The 22,645-nt window shown below is 47.3% G+C and overlaps 1 protein-coding gene across 10 annotated transcripts in view; it reads left to right on the top strand.

Annotated features, from left to right (window-relative positions):
- Positions 1-22,645, top strand: part of LOC140389529 (IgGFc-binding protein-like) — a 266,128-nt gene that overhangs the window by 40,676 nt on the left and 202,807 nt on the right. For all 10 annotated transcript variants that reach the window (XR_011934415.1, XM_072473722.1, XM_072473723.1 and 7 more), the window contains 3 exons: positions 12,216-12,472; positions 12,744-12,828; positions 13,409-13,474. Coding sequence is in view for 9 of the 10 variants with exons in the window: in XM_072473722.1 (XP_072329823.1) it covers positions 12,216-12,472; positions 12,744-12,828; positions 13,409-13,474 (408 nt within the window). In the remaining variant the exon portion in view is untranslated. The remainder of the gene's footprint in view (positions 1-12,215; positions 12,473-12,743; positions 12,829-13,408; positions 13,475-22,645) is intronic.

Here is a 22,645-nt window from a genome sequence, read left to right as displayed (position 1 = left end):
CTCCCTCCCTGGCAGGGGCTCCGACTCATATAGCTTCCTATAAAACTCCTCGAACACCCCATTCACCCCCACCGGGTCAAGTGCCACACTTCCCGTCCCATCTTCACTCTCCCAATCTCCTTCGCTGCCTCCTGCTTCCTAAATGGCCTCCTTCTACACTGTAAACTCTATGTATCTATGTTAAAAAGTTGGTGGGCCAGCATCCTGCCCGCCTTCTCCTCGTACATGTACATTGTCCCTCTGGGCCTCCGCAACTGCCCTACCGCTTTCCACGTAGATACCAGCTCAAACTCCATCTGGAGCCTCTGCCTCTCCTTCAACAATCCTGCCTCAGGGGACTCAGAGTACCTCATATCGATCTTCAGAATCTCTTCCACCAACCTTGTCATCTCTGCTCGTTCCACCTTTTCCCTGTGCACCGAATTGAAATAAACTTCCCCCTAAACCACCACCTTGAGTGCCTCCCATAGTGTGATGGCCATAACCACCCTGTATCGTTAAGTTCCATGTACCCCGGGATGGCAGCCCTCACTCACTTGCACACCTCCTCATCCGCCAACAGCCCCACATCCAGCCTCCACTGCAGACGTTGGGGGCCCCCCAGTCCACTCGCAAATCCTCCCTGTGTGGCACGTGGTCTGAAACCACAATCGCCGAATACTCTGAGTTGGCCACCCCAGCCAACAACGCCCTGTCCAGCACAAAAACATCAATCCGTGAGTACACCCGGCGCACATGGGAAAAGTACAAAAACTCCTTCGCCCCTCTGCCTCCCAAACTTCCACGGGTTCCACTTCATCTGCTCCATGAACCCCTTCAGCTCCTTAGCCACCACCGACACCTTCCCTGACCATGTCCAGTGTGAATGAAATATCTGCCCTACCTATCCTTTCCTCAACCTTGTCTGACCCCTTATCTTTAAGCACATCTCTTGCAAAAAGACTCCTCAGGTGCATGAACACGTGACCGTGACAAATCCTAAATTTCTTTACCTGTCAGTCTGGCCTCAATAAAAGTCGAGATGGATTTGCAGGTACAGCATTAGTTATTTTATTTGGCTTGCAAGCCTGACTCAGTTCACAGCGGTACAAAACACATCTTGCTTCGTACACCTCTGGAATCAAGTGAGTCTGTAGAACAAAGAAGTCTCTACTGATACATTCAAATGGCATCAAGTTTCACATACACGATTCCCATAGGTCATCCTATACCCCTCCTGACCTATCCATACACTCTAATTGGCTCACTTCCAATCCCTTCCTCTGGCCCCTATTACCCAGCATCCTTTTCTCCTCCTTTGGTGGACACACCTCTTCCTTTGCTTTGCCATGCGGTCTGAAATCCTTTGTCTGTGAACTCACCAGGATTAGACTGGCCTATCTCTACATTACAGTAACTAATATCTCTAAAGTAACTATTTTATATCACATTCGTCATTCCCTCTTATCATTCCATGATAACCGAACTATCCAATCCATAGCTACGGTCCCTCATCTAAAAAGATCCGTCGCTGCATTTCCAATTCCTGGCGTAGCCCCCCTTCATCTGCTGCACCCTCATGGATTTTGACAGCTAAGATTTTAGGGGCGTTGATCTGTTCCAGTGCACCCCGCATTCTACCCATCACACATTTAAGGATGGCTAGGCCCACAAAGATGCAGCCGATAGCCACCACTAAATACATGGCCATATTTATCAACCAGTCCTTCCAACCTCCAAATCCCCAGTTACCCCAAGAGCCAGGATCCTGCATTCCATCCAGGTGATCCCGTATGTGATCCATAAATTTAGTGATGTTAGCGGTCAAGTCTTGAACTCCCATGATACACTTGCCCTGTACTATGGCGCATACCCCACCCTCACGGGCCAGAAGATAGTCAAGAGCATACCGGTTCTGCATTGCAAACAACCGTAGCTGAGACAATTCCTTGGTTATTGCCCCAAGGGCTCCCAAGGTTTCATTTCCCAAGATGGTAAGGCCACAAATAAAATAATTCCTATTGCTGACAGCCAAGGAACCCCCCACACCTCCCAGTGTCAAGACGCTCAGAATCCCCCATCCGGCTGAGTGGCCCCGGTTGGGTGCGAGAACCTGAGGTTTTTTCCAGTTCTCGCAAAATTCAGCCGAGACTGCCCGGCGTGCTAACTGATTATGCAGCATCCACGCCGAAGGGCAGGGGACTGTGGTAGGGACTAGAGTCCCAATAGCAATTTGGCGGGGAAATGGGGGTGACAAAACATTGGTCGCTGTGCCATTAAATAAAAAGTATCCTTGCTCCGTGTGCAGGCTAGCATCACAATCAGTATATCGGTTGCGTAAGGATCCCCCAGTAGCCCAGTTTATCCAGCTTCGAAACGCCTATTCGGGCCGCCTAGCAATGCGGAAAGCCCTAGTCCCAACAGTGATATGAGAGACATTCGCCCAGCCACAAAGGAGCTGGAGGCCAGCGTTCAATGGAACGCAAGTGGTGTTGTAACAAACGCATTGGCCAGACGCCTGGGTGATATGACACCTCCTGTCCGTACAGGTGGGGAACAGACATGTTATATTCGTTTCCACCTCTACCAGCAAACAGCCGTATCCTTCACTGCTGAAACAATTCTCGTACGATCGGGAATCCCTATTGGGAGTGAAGTGGCTAGGTATATATGCCCTCCACCGTTGCAGCCTATCATACTGTGAGTGGGAATTATCCCGAGGAAGGGGAAGGCAAATAGCCGGTGGTGCTGAATCCGGATCGTAAGGAAGAGTGACTTGCTCGGGCGGTGGCTCGGAACGCTGACAATGAACCACCGTTTGGGGAGTGCCCCAAAGCGGTGAAACAGAAAATAACCTAGACACCGCTGCGGTGTTCGGGTAGCAGACAACCCGTCCGTGGCCATACAAGCGGTGGTAAATCTGGTAGAAGAGATTCATACTACCCAGGTTTTCCTCAGTTTGGCCTTTAACTAAATTAAGTGTATCTCCCGATAACCTACGTTCTAGCTATACTTCCCTTCTCACACGCCCCGTCCTCTCTCTAGTCCCCCTCTCTCTCTCACAGTCTCTTCCTACGCTCTCCTGACGGTCGGATGTTACCTTTATCGCACCAATCTTAACACATCCAAAATCAAATTTACATGTACTCCAAAAACAAGGCAATGTCCATATAATGTTCCCTTCCCATCGCCGGGACCGGTGCAATTGCTTCATGACTCCTGCATTCTCCTTAACTTTGACGACCTTCCATGAGTCGATACCATGTCCTCGTATATGGGGGCAGCGAAGAACATCACCTTTGCATAACTGAAATGTCCTTGTAGCTTGGTTGGGGTTACAAATGTAGATAATATTTCCCTTTTCCATGTCCGTCGCCAATAACACTCCAAGCGAGGTGAGGCCGAATATCACACAGACGGTGCGTCGCCACCCCATCATTCTCCGCACCTGTAAAATAGCACTGGGGAAGGGAGGCAGGTTAATCTGTCCAAGAAAATGAGGCCCGTTATCAGAACTCAACTGAGCTGGTATACTGTACCGGGGAATGATTTCCCGCATCAGAACTTTAACCACAGTAGCAGCTTTATTATCGGTAGTCGGATACGCCTCAACCCATCTGCTGAACCCATCCACAATGACCAAAACATATTTATAACATTGACACCTTTCCAACTCAATGTAATCCGTTCGTAGCGTCTCAAAGGGACCACTGGGCAACGGGGTTTGCCCCATCCCACAAGGGATACCTTTTCCGGTGTTATATTGCTGACAAATCAAACACCGATTACTGATACTCTGGGCCAACCCCTGCATTTTAGGGTGCCACCAAGTGTCCAGCAACAAATCACTAGTCCCCCGAGCCCCACAATGAGTTGCAAAGTGTACACATTCGATGACCCATAAAGCCAGTACATCAGACATACAAGTCTGATGTGCTGGCGTGGTCCATAAAGAGGAAACAGAATCATATGTCCAACCTAACCGTTTCCACATTTGTTTATCACTCTCAGGAGCGTCCTCCTGTAACCTTATGACGTCTTGGATGGTTGGCATTGACTTGTCAGAAGCAGACATATTTATAGTAGATCGTTTAGTCAGACTTAACATTTTAGGCACCATCACTTGCTGAATTTGCGCGGCTGTCCGCGCTGCACAATCTGCTTGTTCATTACCAACGTCAACTGGGGTCTTACCATTTTTGTGGGTAGCGCATTTAATAACGAAAATCTGCGCAGGCATAAGGAGGGCCTGCAGTAAGTCATTAACTAAACCCCGGTGGGATATTTGACCACACATAATCATGTCAGGTTGTTCTGACGAAATATCACTCAAATCGTCCCTTATTGTGGTAGTTTCCTGAATCAAGGCTAAACAGTCGTGGCCAGGTGCGTCTTCATGGACAGGGGGACCACTAAGAAAACAGGCTGGATTGATAGTGGTACAGTGTTTAAATGTCAGATGTGGATTGTTCAAAAGGTATATCTCATACCTATTCTGACGAGCTGCGGTAAGATGCTGAGTCTGCAATTGCCTCAGTAGTGCGATGACCGAGTGTGAGCTATACACCGTAATGTCCTGTTGGAGAGTGAAAGCATGTAACGGCTATGCGATGGCATTGATTGAACGTAAATCCTGTACTAATCAGTACTGGTCTGGCTTGGCTGGTTTAGGCACAGCAAGTATGGGGGTGTTACATTCTGATTGGCAAGGGACCAAAATACCCTGTTGCAACAGCTCTCGGATTAATTTGTCCATAGACGGGGCTGCAGTCGAGTGTTAATCGTTTCAGGGACCTCAAAATATTTTATGGCAGTGCAGTCTGGCGTGACTTGAAGTGCGTACTCTGTTGGATCTGAATGATCCACTGCCCTCCTTACCATAGGCCCCAAATCCCTGGCATGGTACTGGTCGTGGACCTGACGTGTAATATGAGGGCTTACCGAAGCTGACTGGCCATAAATGTGGTGGTATTGTAACAAAATCGGCTGTACCTTCTTTTCCCGTGACTGTGGCTGTAACTTTGACTGGCCATTCGGTCCCAATTAATGGCCGGTATTTGTCCTCCAACTCCCTGTTTTGTCCGGTTCTGTCATAGGCCAGGGTAACGTGATGCAGTGAATGTTCAATGTCTAACGTCCACCACTGGGGGTGATAGAAATATAGCACTGTTGTCTCATCCTCCATGATTGGACCGTTACCCCTTCGTCTCCTCTCTAGCTGTAGCTGGAAGATACACAGTAAATCTCGGGCCAACAAATTACAGTCCAATCCAGTAGTCACTACAAACTGATGATCTGCAGACTTATTCTCGTAAGTGACTGTCACAGGTTCAGAAATAGGATACTCACACACCTGTCCTTGGAACCCCGACAATTGCTGCGTGTGGTCGGATAATGGTAGTCGAAGTTCTGATTCCACAGAAGACATGGCTGCTCCAGTGTTGATTACAAATGAGTGATGTTGATCTCCTATCTGCAGAGAGATAATAGGTTCCCTGTCCGATTGGAGAGTCCTTATGACTAAATTAGCTAGTCAATCCTGTGTTGGGAAAGGGTTTGCCTGGGAGAAGTCAGTGTATCTCGTCTGTCCTCCCCTTGGTGGGTACCCCCTCCTTTGGGTCGGATAATCTGCTTCTGCTGCCTGTCTTTTAAAGGGGCATTCCTGTTGCCAGTGATCTGCACGGCCGCAATTATAACATGCATTGCTCCCTCTATATCTGCCCCGTCCTCGTCTCCCAGTAGACCAATGGCCCCTCAGAGGGGGCGGCGGTTGTAAAGCTGTTGATGCATACGGTGGGCCATAAAAAGGAGCTGAGGGTCCCTTTGGGTGGGTTTGATATCCCCCCCCTCGCTGATCCACCCACCCAAAGTCACAATATTGGGGCTCCAGCTGGTAAGCTACCATTTCTGCCGCTTGTTGGGGTCGCAGATCATCCTTTTTCATTACATACTCAGTCTTAACCTTTGTAACTGAGCCTCCTTCCTGGCCTACACCCTCCTTCCAATAAAATTTGACTGCCCTTGCCATCTGGGAAGGGTCGTTCTCTGTCCAAATCATGTTATTACATTTCACAGCAGTAGCCACGGAGCCACATAGCACAATATTGAGGGGAATTCTGACCATTTTGATATGGCAAGTCGCCTGACTGTCCACGGTAGATTTCATTAAAACGCTCCAGAAATTCCTCTGGCTCTTCAATCTTCTTAGGTTTTAGGTCTAAGATAGCAGAAATATTTACGGGCTATTCAACACATTCAGGATTTGTGTCCCTCTATCGTAGTCTAACGCATGGGCTTGCTGAAGTGCGGCGTGGCTAGCATAATTCAGGTGATTGGTATCTTCCTAATCGGCAACTGCCTCCGAGTCTCACCAGGGGGCACTCTAGCTATTTCCTCTGGTTCTTCCAAGACTTCGACGTCCCTCCCTGTCACTAGAGGGAGTTCTTTCTCTTTCAATCCTGGCATCTCCCTTTGTTCTCGAAATTTGCGGTTTCCCCTTGGTCTGAAGAGATTTAGGTGGTATGCTTAATTGTTTCTGGTTAGGATCAAGCCCTTCTCTCGCTGTCCGAGATCGGGTCCTAGAGCTAACTGGACTTGCGGAACAGAGCTCCTCTTCCCCTACTGATTGTGAAGATGGTAAATCGGGACCCACGCTATCAACCAAAAGGGCTGGAGTTACTGGCATGATTGGAATCTGGGGAGCAGTGACTGGATATAAATTATTATACTCTGGTGGTTCTGGAATTAGTGCAGACAATGCTACAGGTGCAGTCGGAACTTTTACTGACATTTTTAAATCATCGAATGGATCATTTTCTGTCAATTCAAGGCCAGCCATTGAACTACGTAGCCCATCTTTTGTTTGACCCGAGCCTTTCCTGTCTTTACTTGCGCGTTTTTTTGAATGCACATTCCTTTTTCAAGACCTGTAATGTTTTTTGGTTACCCTGTTCACTAATTGGAATTCCCATTTTAAGGGCATTGTCCTGCCAACTTGATAACATGATCTTATCTCTTTCCTCTTGACAATATTGTCTCCATAATCCAATTAATTCTTTTGCTTTCATACTTTGACTCTTTTTCCAGATGCGTCCCTGAATTTTCTTAATAATCTCTAGGTCTTTGGTGTCCCCTAGTGGCCATTCATCACCCATTTTACTCCTTAACGTTGCTGACATTTTCCTGAAATCTTTTGCTTTATCCGGATACATATCGCATAATATTTGCAGTGGCATGCCTGGATCATTTGTGCTATCCAAGGAATTCCCCATAATCTCAACTAGTCCTCAGAACTGCGTTTTTCGCCACTACAGTCCAAGGGTACAATTTTAGCTTAATCAACTATAGATTTAAAACACTCACACATGGAATTGAATCATCTTCAGATTTAAAAACACTTATTGAACTGAACCTCCATCTACTGAAGTCACATCAGCCATAAAAACACTTATACTTGACTGAACCTCCATCTACTGAAGTCACATCAGCCATAAAAACACTTATACTTGACTGAACCTCCATCTACTGAAGTCACATCAGCCATAAAAACACTTATACTTGGAATTGAATCATCGTTTTAGATGTCCCATCAACCCAAAACCTAACCCAAGCCGAACCAACAATATGAAATCCCATCAATTAAATTTCTAATCCCCAGACTGACCTTTGATTTTGTCGAGACGATCTTTCCGTACCAACTGCGAGTGACCAGACTAATCAGACGATAAGAAGAGAGGAAAAATCAATGCGCGGTCATTTTCCAGCTGTACATTGTGGGCCCCTTTTTCCCATCCTCCTGTTCATAATCAGTCTAATTCTGATTTCGCAGTTGGTCAGAACCGTCTTGAGAAATCCCGGGTTTTCGGCACCAAATGACAAATCCCAAATTTCTTTACCCGTCCGTCTGGCCTCAATAAAAGTCAAGATGGATTTGCAGGTACAGCATTAGTTAGTTTATTTGACTTGCAAGCCTGACTCAGTTCACAGCGGTACAAAACACATCTTGCTTCGTACACCTCTGGAATCAAGCGAGTCTGTAGAACAAAGAAGTCTCTACTGATACATTCAAATGGCATCAAGTTTCACATACACGATTCCCATAGGTCATCCTATACCCCTCCTGACCTATCCATACACTCTAATTGGCTCACTTCCAATCCCTTCCTCTGGCCCCTATTACCCAGCATCCTTTTCTCCTCCTTTGGTGGACACACCTCTTCCTTTGCTTTGCCATGCGGTCTGAAATCCTTTGTCTGTGAACTCACCAGGATTAGACTGGCCTATCTCTACATTACATTAACTAATATCGCTCAAGTAACTATTTTATATCACATTCGTCAACCGTTTGACTGGCCCATTCAGCCCCCTAACGTTCTACGTGACCGGCCTGGTTGGCGTCTCCCCGTCCTCCTCCCCTGCCGAACAACCATATTCCTTTTTGGGCCAGCCCCCGGCCTGTGTCACGCGACCTCCAGGCCCACCCTCGGGTGTCCACCATCATCACTCCCTTTCCCGCTGAACCACAACAACCACACCCTTGTTAGCACCCCGCACCCAAGCAAAACGACAACCCCATTCTCCTCCTCTGCACCAATCACCTGACCACCCCCCATTGTGCTCCAGTTAACTAGCCCGCCCAGCTAGCTGGCAGCTCCCACCCAAGGTTTCCAGGCCTCCTACTCCCCACTGATTTCCCCTTTCCCCCACCCGTTTGCATTCCTCAAGAAACAAAGAAGAAAAAAAGGTGCACTCGCCCTTGATGCTCCCCAAGCACCCACCACCAAGCCCAACAAAATATTTCAAAGGAGAAAAGCTCTCCAACAACCACCAAAAGAAACCATCTCCCCCATTAGCTGTTCCAACATCTTGGCCACATATGTGCCAGCACCTGCTCCTTCAATGCCCTTGGGTATCCCCACAATCCGCAAGTTTTCTGGAGCGGTTCTCCAGATCCTCCACCTTCTCCTTCAGCCACTTTTGGGTCTCCTGCACCACTCCCATCTTGGCGAGGCGAGCAGTTCCTCGTGCTCCCCTACCGTCTCCTCCACTTTCTGAATCGCCTGGCCCTGGGACTCGAGTCTCTGCTCCACGCGGTCAATCCCCGTTTTAAGTGGCTCCACCTCCCTGGCTAGGTCCTCATGGGCTTCTCTTCTCTGCTGACTGAACTTCTCATTTAAGAAGTCCGCCAGCTGTGCCGTTGACCACTGGGCGGGCAGGGCAGGTCCTTTACCCCCCGCCTTCTTGACCTGTGGCGCACAAAGATTCTCCTGCTTCACCAGCTCCCTTCTTCTTGACCCACTTCTGGTCCGTGGATCCATCCACCAGCCACACCAGTGGAGTCTCACTTTCTCCTGGCACGCCTGCACCTTTTTCCATCCAAACTTCCAGCCTACGAACAGAGAAAGGTCCAAAAAAATACATCTTGAGCGGAAGCTACCAAATGTGCTACCTTCCTAATATCACTGTGAGTGTAACTACATGTCCTCTGCCCAACTATCTTCAGCTGCTTCCCTTCCACCATAAGGTCAGAGGTGGGGATGTTTACAGATAACTGCTCAATGTTCATCACCATTCGCAACTCCTCAGATAATGAAGCAGTCCAAGTCCGAATGCAGCAAGACTTGGATGATATCCATGCTTAGGCTGACAAGTGGCAAGTTACATTTGTGCCACACAAGTTTGAGGCAAAGACCATCTACAAGAGAGGGTCTAACCATCGCCTCTTTGCATTCAATGGCATTACCAAAGCTGAATGCCCCACAATCAACACCCTGGGGGTTACCATTGATCAGAAACTGAACAGGACCAGCCATATTAATACTGTGGCTACTGGAGCAGGTCAAGGGCTAGGAATCCTATGGCAAGTAACTCACCTCCTGACACCCCCCCAAAGACTGTCCAGCATCTACAAGGCACAAGTCAAGAGTATAATGGAATACTTTGCACTTGCCTTGATAAGTGCAGCACCAACAACAGTCAAGAACCTCGAACCATCCAGATCAAAGCAGCTCGCTGATTGCTCCCCCTTCCACAAGCATTCAACCCGTCCACCACCGACGAACAGTGGCAGCTATGAGTGCCATCTACAAGATGCACTGGAGGAACTTGCCAAGGTTCCTTAGGCAGCACCTTCCAAGCACACGACCATTGCCATTAAGAAGGAGAAGAGCAGCAGATACCTGGAGGTCCCGCCAAGTGACTCACCATCCTGACGTGGGTGGCACGGTAGCACAGTGGCTAGCACTGTTCCTTCACAGCTCCAGGCCAGGGCCTCAGGTTCGAATCCCAGCTTAAGTCACTCTGTGTAGTCTGCACGTTCTCCCCGTGCCTGCGTGGGTTTCCTCCGGGTGCTCCGGTTTCCCCCCAAAAGTCCCGAAAGACGTGCTGTTAGGTGAATTGGACATTCTGAATTCTCCCTCAGTGTACCCGAACAGGCGCCGGAATGTGGCAACTAGGGGCTTTTCACAGTAACTTCATTGCAGTGTTAATGTAAGCCTACTTGTGACACTAAAGATTATTATTATTACTTGGAAATATATAGCCGTTCCTTCACTGTCATTGTGTCAAAATCCTGGAACTCCCTCTCTAACAGCACTGCAGGTTTACCTACCCCTTAGGGACTGCAGCGGTTCAAGAAGGCAACTCACCATCACCTCCTGAAGGGCAACTACGGATCGGCAATAAACGCCGGTCTAAACCAGCAATGCCCACGTCCCGTAAATTAATTTTAAAAATATGAACTGCAATGGTTCAAGAAGATAGCTCACCACCATCCACTCACCAAGGGCAATTAGGGATGGACAATAAAGATACATAGAAATATACATAGAAAATAGAAGCAGGAGGAGACCATTCGGCCCTACGATTGCTCTGTCATTCATTATGATCATGGCTGAACATCAAGTTAAATGCCCTGATCCTGCCTTCCCACCATATCCCTTGTTTCCTTTAGCCTCAAGAGCTATATCTAATTCCTTCTTGAAATCACACAACTTTTTGCCCTCAACTACTTTCTGTGGTAGTGAATTCCACAGATTCACCACTCTCTGGGTGAATAAATTTCTCCTCATCTCAGTCCTAAAAGGTTTGCCCCTTATCTTCAAACTATGACCCCAAGTTCTGGACTCCCCCACCATCGGGAACATTCTTTCTGAATCTACCCTGTCTCATCCTGGTAGAATTTTATAAGTTTCTTTAAGATCGCCTCTCATTCTTCTAAATTTCAATTAATATAATCCTTACCGACTTATTCTCCCCTCATATGACAGTCCCCCCCCATCCCAGGAATCATCCTGGTACACCTTCACTGAATTCCCTCCACAGCAAGAACATCCTTCCACAAGAAAAGGACACCAAAACTGCTAGGTATGGCCTCACCAATGCCCTATACAATTACAGTAAAACATTCCTATTCCTATACTCAAATCCTCTCGCTGTGAAGGCCAACATACAATTTAGCTCACTGGGCTAAATCGCTGGCTTTTAAAGCAGACCAAGGCAGGCCAGCAGCACGGTTCAATTCCCGTACCAGCCTCCCTGAACAGGCGCCGGAATGTGGTGACTAGGGCTTTTCACAGTAACTTCATTGAAGCCTACTCGTGACAATAAGCGATTTTCATTTCATTTCATTTCATTTGCCTTCTTTACTGCCTGCTGTACCTGCGTGCTTACTTTCAGTGACTGATGCACAAGGACACCAAGGTCTCGCTGAGTATCCACCTCTCTCAATATTCACCCATTCAAATCATAATCTGCCTTCCTATTTTTGCTACAAAGCAGATAACCTCACATTTATCCACATTATACTGCATCTGCCATGTATATGCTCACTAGCTCAGCCTGTCCAAATCCTGCTGAAGCATCTCTGCATCGTCCTCACAGCTCACCCTCCAACCCAACACTATCATCTGTAAATTTGGAGATAATACATTTAGTTCCCTCGTCCAAATCATCGATCTATAATGTGAACAGTTGGGGTCCAAGCACAGATCCCTGCGGATCCCACTAATCACTGCCTATCAATTGGGTCAAGACTCATTTATTCCACCTTTTTGGTTCCTGTCTACTAAACAGCTTTCTATCCATCTCAAGACACTACCTGTAATCCCATGTACTTTAACTTTACAGAGTAATCTGCAATGTATAAAGGCTGGCTTTGTCAGTGACACAAAACTCAGATGAACAAATTTAAAAAAAGATGATTTGTTTCTAACCAGTGGGCATAATTGTGTGTCCAGGTGGCTACTACATCTACCTCGAAGGCAATGACGGCAGTGAAGGAGACAGAGCGCAACTGGTCAGTGCTCCATGCAAAAAGACAGGAGCTCAGTGCCTCCGATTCTGGTACCACATGTATGGAGTAGCTCAGAGCATGGCTTTGAAAGTTTACCAGGTTGAAGGTGGAATACCAGTGCTAATGTGGCTGGAGACAGGAAATAAAGGAAACAGATGGATTGCAGGAGAAGTGGGCCTGCAGCTCTCGGGAAAGTCTCAGGTAAATTATGTGGATAATATTTGTGTAATTTTTTGCGTTTTTTTGTGATGAATGCAGGCGACAATCGTCTACTCGGAAACCAAGTAGAGTTTTTTTTTCTTGTGATAAAATTTAACTTGTTAATTAAAATCAGAGGAGATAGCTGAGGTGGTTTAAGCAAAATAGAGAATTGATGTATCCTAGTTTCCAATGTGACTGGAAGGAAGATAGTATTGTTTGACTTGCCGTTGCCCTCTTTTGCTTGCTGCTATTGTGCTGCTTTCTCTTACAGATCCTCATTGAAGCAGTCCGGGGCAATGACTATCGCAGTGATGTTGCTGTGGATGACATCTCCTTCCACACTGGATGCTGTGGAGGTTTGTAGACATGACTCATTTTCTGATGTATATTATGATTTGTTGATTACATGATATAAACATCGATCAACATGAGGCCTTAAGCAATTAGAGCGAGAGCAGACTATGTGGCCCCTTGATCCTGCTGGTTCATTCAGTCTGACCATGGCTGATCTTCTGTCTCAACTTCACTTTGCAATTTGCTCCACATGTGCCTTGATTCCTTGATATTTCCCAAAATCTGTTTCTCTCAGCCTGAAATATACTCAACGATGGATAATCCACAACCTTCTGGAATTGAGAATTCTGAAGATTCACAACTCCCTGAGTAAAGTAATTTCTCCTCATCTCAATCCTAAATGATCGACGCCTTCCCCCTGAGATTGAGCCCTGAGTTTGAGATTGGCCGGCCAGATGAAAGAACCTCTCTGTGTCCAGCACTGGTTTTAGTTTTGTGGTGGTGGAGCGTTTTGATTACACCTGTGATCTCTTTCCGTAATTTGTGGTCCTTTCTTGTTTTCCACATTGAGCTTGTCTGGAAAGTTGACTTGATTTGTTTCTAACATGGATTATTTGAGTTTTTACCATTTTTTGTTTGCAGATATGTGTGACACAACAGCCACAACGAGCACTCCAACTACAGCCATCACCGTGACTCCTGAAACTGGTAAATGGAAGCAGCCGACATATAAAGTGGGACATGGATTGTGCTGTTCTTATTGCAGTCTCATTTACTTTGAGTTGCTAGTAGATAAAGGCGGCACGGTAGCACAATGGCTAACACTGTTGCTTCACAGCGCCAGGGTCACAGTTTTGATTCCCAGCTTGGGTCACTGTGTGTGCGGAGTCTGCATGTTCTCTCCGTGTTTGTGTGAGGTTTCCTCCGGGTGTTCCGGTTTCCTCCCACAAGTCCTGAAAGACGTGCTGTTAGGTAATTTGAACATTCTGAATTTTCCCTCTGTGTACCTGAACAGGCGCCGGAGTGTGGCGAATAGGGGCTTTTCACAGTAACTTCATTGCAGTGTTATTGTAAGCCTACTTGTGACAATAAAAATTATTATTATATTATTAATTAGAGACCGCTACATTTTACACCCATCCTACAGGCAAGATCGTCCATCTGTTCACGACCACGGGATCTTCTCCCACCGCGGATTTCCCGACATATTGGGTTGGACTTAGTGGAAAATCCCATCGACAGTGGCAGGGTGGGCCACCTCCTGCCACTGAGAAACACGTCATGGGGAGGCCGGAGAATCCCGCCCTATATTTTTTATTAATCATTTAATCAGTCTCGATTAATTGAGTCCAAATATTACTGATACCATTTGATTTTTCATAAAGGACTGATAACTTTGAATAGAAATAAGTTTGATAATTACTGGGATGGTGGATGAGGCAAACACCAAGATCTGGAAGCCAAGCAGGTGGCTGCTTTTATTTCTCATATGCTTTCTGATCCGCTGTTAAAACAGTACGGGTAATGACAGAGACAATAGTCGGAAACTTGTTGAGTTGCCAGGGGTGAGGGGGTAGGGGGGGATTGATTCGGTTCTCAGTGGGTCAGCAAGTCCCTTCCCCATGTCCAGACCCTTGGTCATACAATTAGGGTGCAATGTACTGGCTGTGTTGCACCCGACAGCCAGTACGTCTCCCGAGATCTAGCCATACGTCGCGATACGCCGCAATCCGGATCCTGTCCACAATGGGGGGACCATGTCTCGCACGCCTAAGGAGGTTTAAAAGTTTAGGCATGCTAGCCCGGGAGCTATTCGGAAGGTTGAGGGATGGGTGTCCTGAAATGGGGTGGGCACAAAAGGGGGTGTCGGATAGTCTGAAAAGGGGGCCCCCAGGGACCACATAGCAATAACATTGTGTCATCACTTGGGGTGCTGATTCTCATAGATCGGGGAACTCTTTGAAAATGATGGCCCGATCTCTGAGGAGCCGGTCTGGCCAGCGAGTTGAGCTCCCAGTGATGAAAGTAATTCTAAGTGTGGGCTTGACCAGGGAGAACTCCCCAGGGCTCAAAAAAGTGACTAAATGTGGTTAGATAGCAGAGGGGACCGTGCAGGCAGAGTCTGGGAGAAACTCACAGCAAGACCCACCACAAATGACACTTAGAAACTTTTCTGTTAGATCGCGCCCTCTGTGTCTATGATTGAGGGACGCACAACCCTCCGGAGAGATGACAAGCTGGCCACACAGTTTAAAAAAAAAAAATTATTCAAGGCATTTTCATATAAACACACAAAAGCAGAGAAAAATCATACAACATTATAAATAACCAGTGTCCACTCCCCTCCCCCCTTCTCCCTCAATGTCACCCCTTCTCCCATCCTGCCTTCCCCATTTTAACCCCCCTTTGCTGACACTCAATCCTCCTTAAAGAAATCAATGAACAGCTTCCACCTCCGAGGTGAAGCCCTCGACCGAACCCCTCAGGACGAACTTGACCTTCTCCAGTCTCAGAAATTCTACCTGGTCGCTCACCTGCTTTCAGCAGCTCCGACTCCCTCTTCCAGAGCAAGACCAATCTCCAGGCTATCAGGGAGGTAAAGGCCAAAACATTGAACTCTCCCGCCCCCTGGACACCTGGGTCTTCCGTCATCCCGAATATCGTTACCTCTGGGCTCGTGGCCACCTTTATCCACAGCACCTAGGACATTACTTCCACGGACCTTGCCCAAAACATGTGGATATGATTCGTGAGTCTCTTTGTGCACCGCCCACACCTATCCTCTGCCCACTCAAAAAACCTACTCATCCGTGTTACCGTCATATGTGCCCTCTGGACTACTTTAAACTGAATGAGGCTTAGCCTTGCACACGACGAGGACACAGTCACCCTCCGCAGGGCCTCAGCACACGTCCTGGTCTCCACTTCCCCTCCCAACTCTTCCTCCCATATAGGCTTTATGTCCCCCAACAGGGCCCCCTCCCAGTCCATCAACTCCTTGTAGATCTCGGCCACCTTCCCCTCCCCTAGCTCCTCCTTCGACAGAAATAATATGTAAATAGCCCAACTCTTATATAATATAATAATCTTTATTGTCACAAGTAGGCATACATTAACACTGCAATGAAGTTACTGTGAAAAGCCCCACGTCGCCACATTCCGGCTCCTGAAACAATATGTATATAGCCCAACTCGGGAAGGGACCATATTAAACTGGTGCTGGGAAATGAGACCGGCCAGGTGATCGAAGTTTCAGTCGGAGATTGTTTTGTTACCTGTAAGGCAGGTAATCTGTGCTACTCAACTCAGTTACAATAGAGGCTTTGGAAGAAGGCTTGGAGTCGCCCAGAAGTTTTAAAGAAGGTTTATTGAGCAACTCAACTTAAATAACTGCGTGAGTTCTTACTTTAAGAACTGTACTAGTAGAAAGGTTTCAACTTGCCTATACACTACAACTAGGCCTGACCACACTAGCAGCCCTGAGCTAAATCCCTGCCTCTGTTCTCCTCACAGTCTAATCCACCCAACAGCCAGAGGGCTGCTTGCTTCCGCTTTTATACACGCCAGTCCTGCCCCCTAGTGGTCTTTCCATTACCCATCAACCCCTTCTGTACATACCCATGTAAAGTTCACTACATCCCCCTTTTTCACTTTTCTTTTCATAGTTGCAAAAGCTGTAACTAAAAAAATCAAACAGTTAGTTTCATGCACAAATACAGAACAGAGAGCAATGATTGTAGCAGTTCATGTTCACAAGTTCAGACGGTTGGGTGCACGTCTGATTCAGGTAGACCTCCTGAGTGGGCATGGAGACCCAGAGGTTTTTATGTCCATTTAGGCACCAACTGCTGGTGTCCCAGGATGTCGCATGAAAGCGTCCTGCAGATCAAACGTCGGAAATACAGGTTGGTGTGGTGGAACCTTCAGCAGGTCTCGCCGATTGCGTCAAAACAGTATTCCATCATCAGATTTCACAACGTACGATCGTGGCGATACTTGGCGGAGCACCATTGCCATGTTAGACCAACCTCCACCAGGGTGTCGCAATCTAACCATGTCGTTGATCGCGAACGGATGCAGCACTTTCGCATGCCGGTCATAGTGCTGCTTTTGTCCATGACGTTGCTGACGCATCTTGTCTAGGACTGGCGAGTGGTGTGGATTGGCGAAGTATAACGCCGGTAACGTTGTCCTCACATCTCGATTGAAGAGCATTTGAGCCGGTGGCAGCCCAGAGCTCAATGGCGATGAACGATATGACAATAGAGCCAAGTGTATGTCGGAATTCGAGTCAGTGGCCTTGCTGATCAGTTGCTTGATAATGTGGACACCTTTCCCCACCCTGCCATTCGATTGAGGAAAGTGTGGACTCGTGTCACGTGCTTGAAGTTGTATTTTTTGAGAATTCCAACCACTCCCAGCTTGCAAAGCAAGGACCATTGTCGGACATGACCGTCTGTGACCTCAAGAAGGTTTCCTTGTAGGCTTTGATAACTGACGGCGATGTGAGGTCCGGGAGTTTCATTACCTCCGGGAAGGAGTAATAATCTATAAGAAGAACATAGTGTCGACCCATGGAATGAAACAAGTCGATGCCAACTTTGTCCCACGGTGACGCAGCCATCTCATGCTGCTGTAGTGGCTCCTTGCATTGTGCCAGTCGATGTTTTTGGCACGTGTCACATGTGAGCACCATGTTTGTTATGTCCTCGTTTATCCCAGGCCAGTACACAGATTGCCTCGCTCTTCTTTTGCACTTCTTGACACCAAGATGCCCCCCATGAATCCTGCGGAGCATGTCCGCCGGGAGCGCCAGAGGAATGACGATTCTGTCATTTTGCAGTATGATGCCATCCACCACGGATAGTTCAGTTTGGACGTTTTGGAACTGTGGGCACCGCCCTCTTGGCCAGCCATGCTGAATGTTGTGCATGACCTGGAGCAGGGTCGCATCTTCTCGTGCCGCCTGACGAATTTGCTGCAGCCTCTCGTCCGTTGCCGGGAGTGTCTCCCTGCACCACCGTGCATGAGCTTCTACATCACTAATGGAAGCCGGAGGTGGACTGTCAGCATCAATGGCTCGGGATAAGGTGTCAGCTATTATTAGGTCCTTCCCAGGAGTGTAGACCAGCGTGAAGTCGTACCTCCTCAACTTCATCATCATGTGTTGTAGGCGCAGCGTCATGTCATTGAGATCTTTGCGATAATATTGACCAGTGGCCTATGATCAGTCTCCACTAGAAATGTGGGAAGACCATACACATAGTGGTGGAATACCCGTGATCAATCCCAGGCATTCCTTCTCTGTCTGGCATACCTGCATGCGGTGGCGGTCATCGCTCGAGAAGTGTAAGCCACTGGGACCCAGCCCGACTGGTCATTCTGTTGAAGTAGCACCGCACCAATGCCATGTTAACTGGCGTCAGTGGAGATCTTTGTGGGTTTCGTTGGGTCAAAGAATGCCAGCGTTGGAGCTGCCATCAATTGGTGCTTCAGATCCACCCACTCGTCTTGGTGGCATGGAGTCAAACTCCATGTTCCTCCTTATCACTTGTCGTAACGCAGTCGTCCGTGCTGCTAGGTTCGATATGAACTTGCCTAGGAAGTTGATGAATCCAAGAAACCTGAGCACCGCTTTCTTGTCACGTGGCTGCTGCATGTTCTGAATTGCCGCGATTTTCTCAGCATCCGGCTTCACCCGTGCTCTGATACCGTGTCACCCAGGAAGGTCAGAGGTGAACGTGCCAAGGTGCACTTGGCTTGGTTGAGCGTCAGCCCAAATTGGTGGATTCTTTGGAAGACTTGTTTTAACCGAGCAATGTGGTCTTCCTCTGTCGTTGACCATATTATGATGTCATCAACATGTACACGGACGCCTTCAATGCCTTCCGTCATCTGCTCCATAATCCTGTGAAATATTTTGGATGCAGAGATAATCCCGAAAGTCATATGATTATAACAGTATCGTCCAAACGGTGTGTTGAAGGTACAATAGCAGTCGGCTGGAATCATCGAGCTGCATCTGCCAGAAGCCTTGCGAGGCATCAAGTTTGGTGAATATGTGAGCATTTGCCATTTTGCTCGCTATCTCCTCTCGCTTGGGGATAGGGTAGTGCTCCCTGCGAATGTTTTTGTTCAAGTCTTTGGGATCTAAACAGATTCTGTGTTCACCGGACGGCTTCTTGACACATACCAACGAGCTGACCCAGTCAGTCGGCTGTGTGATCTGTGATATGATGCCTTGAGATTGGAGGCGTTGGAGTTCTGCTTTTAGCTTGTCCCGCAACGGAGCTGGTACCCTCCTTGGTGCATGAATGACCAGTGTTGCATCGTCTTTGAGCAGGATTTTGTACTTGTAGGGTAACGTACCCATGCCACAAAAGATGTCAGGATACTCACTGAGAAGCAGCTGGATGGCATCGGCCAGTCGTGATGAGTCAACCGTGTTCATGAAAATCCTTTGTATCAGCCGCAAATCCTTGCAGGCTTGAGCACCTAACAGTGACGTTCTTTTGTCATCCACCATCTCAAAACGTAGTCCTTTTGTGACTTTCTTAATAACTACATGTAGGTGACATGATCCCCTCGAGGTGATCTGGTTGCCATTGTAGTCTGTTATCTTGCATGCAGCAGGTATCATCTCGTGTTTCCCTGGGATGGATGTGAGATCACTGCTTGTCATCAAGTTTGTGGATTGAGGCTGTGTGGTCAGCTTGTGCGGTTCCCCTGTGGCATTTATGATTCCAACACCGTATGTGGTCTCCCAGGAGTGGAACTCTTCGTGGTCGGAAAAGTTTTCTTCGGGTGTCTGAGTGTCCATTGCATCTACTGTGCGAACCTTGAAGTCTCATGTCTTTGCATTGGAGAGTAATATTTGGCTGTGGACTGACACTGGGAGGCAAAATGATTCATCTTGGAGCACTTTAAACATCTTTTCCCTAGTGCAGGACATTTCCCTTTTAAATGGGTGGTGCCACAGCAGTAGCACGTCATGACGTCCGTGACATCACGTGCTTCTGGCTGGGGTCGGTATTTTACATACCGGGCTCTTGCGTGATCGCGTTTCTCCTGACTGCGCGCATGCGCAGACATGCTGTCATGGGTGCCAGCGGCTGGAAAAGAAGGCCTTAGAGGAGAGGCCACCATTTTGACATCTTCCACCTCGTGGAGTACTTTCTCCATGTTGTTTTTGCTCAAGAAGCTCCAGGGACTGCTGTTTTTTCTGTTCTTGCTGTAAGCATTTTGCTGTGGTAGTGTTTAAAGTCAAATCATTTTGCTGCATGAATGATTCCCTTAAATTTTCATCTGGGAGACCATAGATTAATTGATCCCTGATGATGGAGTCTGTTACATCAGTATAGTTACAACCTTGGATAGCACGTATAGAGAGGTGGTCACACCGCAGGCTCAGGCTCCGCAGGCAGGAAGGGAATGGGTGACCACCAGACAGAGCAAGAGAGTGAGGCAGGTAGTGCAGGAATCTCCTGTGGCCATTCCCCTGCAGAACAGATATACCGCTTTGGATACTGTTGAGGGGACTGGCCTCTCAGAGGAAAACAGCAACAGCCAAACTTGTGGTTGGTTTTGCTGCAGAGGGGAGGGTGATAAGTGTGACAGTGCAATAGTAATGGGGCTGTTTAGCACAGGGCTAAATCGCTGGCTTTGAAAGCAGACCAAGGCAGGCCAGCAGCACGATTCGATTCCCATAACAGCCTCCCCGAACAGGCGCCGGAATGTGGCGACTAGGGGTTTTTCACAGTAACTTCATTTGAAGCCTACTTGTGACAATAAGTGATTTTCATTTCATTTCATTTCCTTTCATTATAGGGGATTCAATTGTAAGGGGAATAGACAGGAGTTTCTGTGGCCGCAAACGAGACTCCAGGATGGTATGTTGCCTCCCTGGTGCTAGGGTCAAGGATGTCTTGGAGCAGGTGCAGGACATTCTGGAGGGGGAGGGTGAACAGCCAGTGTGATGCACTATCAATTACGACGAGACAAGAGTAGAGAGTAATCGAGGCTTTATTACACAGAGATATGTGGCCTCCTACAGTTTATACTCCGCCTACTGGGCTGAGTCAGCAGGCAGGGATCTACCCCCGTACCTGTAGTACAGGGGCCTTACCGTAATACCCTCGTATGCAGTGCAGTATATACAATATAATGCAACAGTGGTGACTACCACACAGTGGTACACATCAATATAAATGACATAGGTAAAAAAAGGGATGAAGTCCTAAAAGCAGAATACAGGGAGCTAGGAAGGAAGTTAAGAAATCGGACCTCGAAGGTAGTGATCTCAGGATTACTACCAGTGCCACGTGCTAGTCAGAGTAGAAATGACAGGATATATAGGATGAATACGTGGCTGAAGGGATGGTGCCAGGGAGAGGGTTTCAGATTCCTGGGGCATTGGGACCGGTTCTGGGGGAGGTGGGACCTGTACAAACTGGACGGGTTACACCTGGGCAGGACTGGAACTGATGTCCTAGGGGGGCTATTTGCTAGAGCGGTTGGGAAGTGTTTAAACTAATGTGGCAGGGGGATGGGAACCGATGCAGGAAGTCGGAAGGTAGTAAAACAAGGGCAGAAACAAAAGGCAATAAGGGGGAAAGTGTAAGGCAGAGAAGCCACAGTCAAAAATCAAAAAGGGCGACAGTACAAGGTACAGTGACTGAGGGGAGCTCAGTGAATAGGCCCAGTAATACGAAAAGAAATAAAGCGGGAAATAAAAACATAAATGGAAAGCGACGCAGCAGGTTGTTACATGAAGATATGGGTTCAATGACAAGGAAAATTAGGAGAAATGTTAAGAGGAAATATAACTTAGGAGAGGTTACTGATCGAGGTGTTAAGATTCAAAAAAGAGGTATAAAAGCCAACATAAGTGTACTTTACCTGAATGCTCGTAGTATTCGGAATAAGGTAAATGAGTTGATGGCACAAATCATCGTGAATGATTATGATTCAGTGGCCATTACTGAAACATAGTTAAAGGATGGTCACGACTGGGAGTTCAATATCCGAGGGTATCAAACTATTCTGAAGGACAGAGTGGATGGTAAAGGAAGTGGTGTAGCTCTGTTATTTAAGGATGACATCTGGGCAATAGTAAGGGATGACATCAGTGCTATGGAGGATAAGGTTGAATCCATTTGGGTGGAAATCAGGAATAGTAAGGCGAAAAAGTCACTGATAGGAGTAGTCTATAGGCCACCAAATAGTAACATTATGGTGGGGCAGGCAATAAACAAAGAGATAACTGATGCATGTAGAAATGGTACAGCAGTTATCATGGGGGATTTTAATCTACATGTCGATCGGTTTAACCAGGTCGGTCAAGGCAGACTTGAGGAGGAGTTTATAGAATGTATCCGCAAGGGTTTCCCAGAACAGTATGTAATGGAACCTACGAGGGAACAAGCGGTCCTAGATCTGGTCCTGTGTAATGAGACAGGATTGATGAATGATCTCATAGTTAGGGATCCTCTCGGAAGGAGCGATCATCATATGGTGGAATTTAAAATACAGATGGAGGGTAAGAAGGTAAAATCAAACACTAGTGTTTTGTGCTTAAACAAAGGAGATTACAATGGGATGAGAGAAGAGCTAGCTAAGGTAGACTGGGAGCAAAGACTTTATGGTGAAACAGTTGAGGAACAGTGGAGAACCTTCCAAGCTATTTTTCACAATGCTCAGCAAAGGTTTATACCAACAAAAATTAAGAATGGTAGAAAGAGGGAAAATCGACCGTGGATATCTAAGGAAATAAGGGAGAGTATCAAATTGAAGGAAAAAGCATACAAAATGGCAAGATTAATGGGAGACTAGAGCACTGGGAAATCTTTAGGGGGCAACAGAAAGCTACTGAAAAAGCAA

The sequence above is a fragment of the Scyliorhinus torazame genome, chromosome 14 (assembly GCF_047496885.1).
Source record: "Scyliorhinus torazame isolate Kashiwa2021f chromosome 14, sScyTor2.1, whole genome shotgun sequence".
Taxonomy (NCBI): domain Eukaryota; kingdom Metazoa; phylum Chordata; class Chondrichthyes; order Carcharhiniformes; family Scyliorhinidae; genus Scyliorhinus; species Scyliorhinus torazame.
The sequence above is the reverse complement of the archived record's forward strand: the minus strand, read 5'-3'. Positions and strand labels throughout refer to the sequence as shown.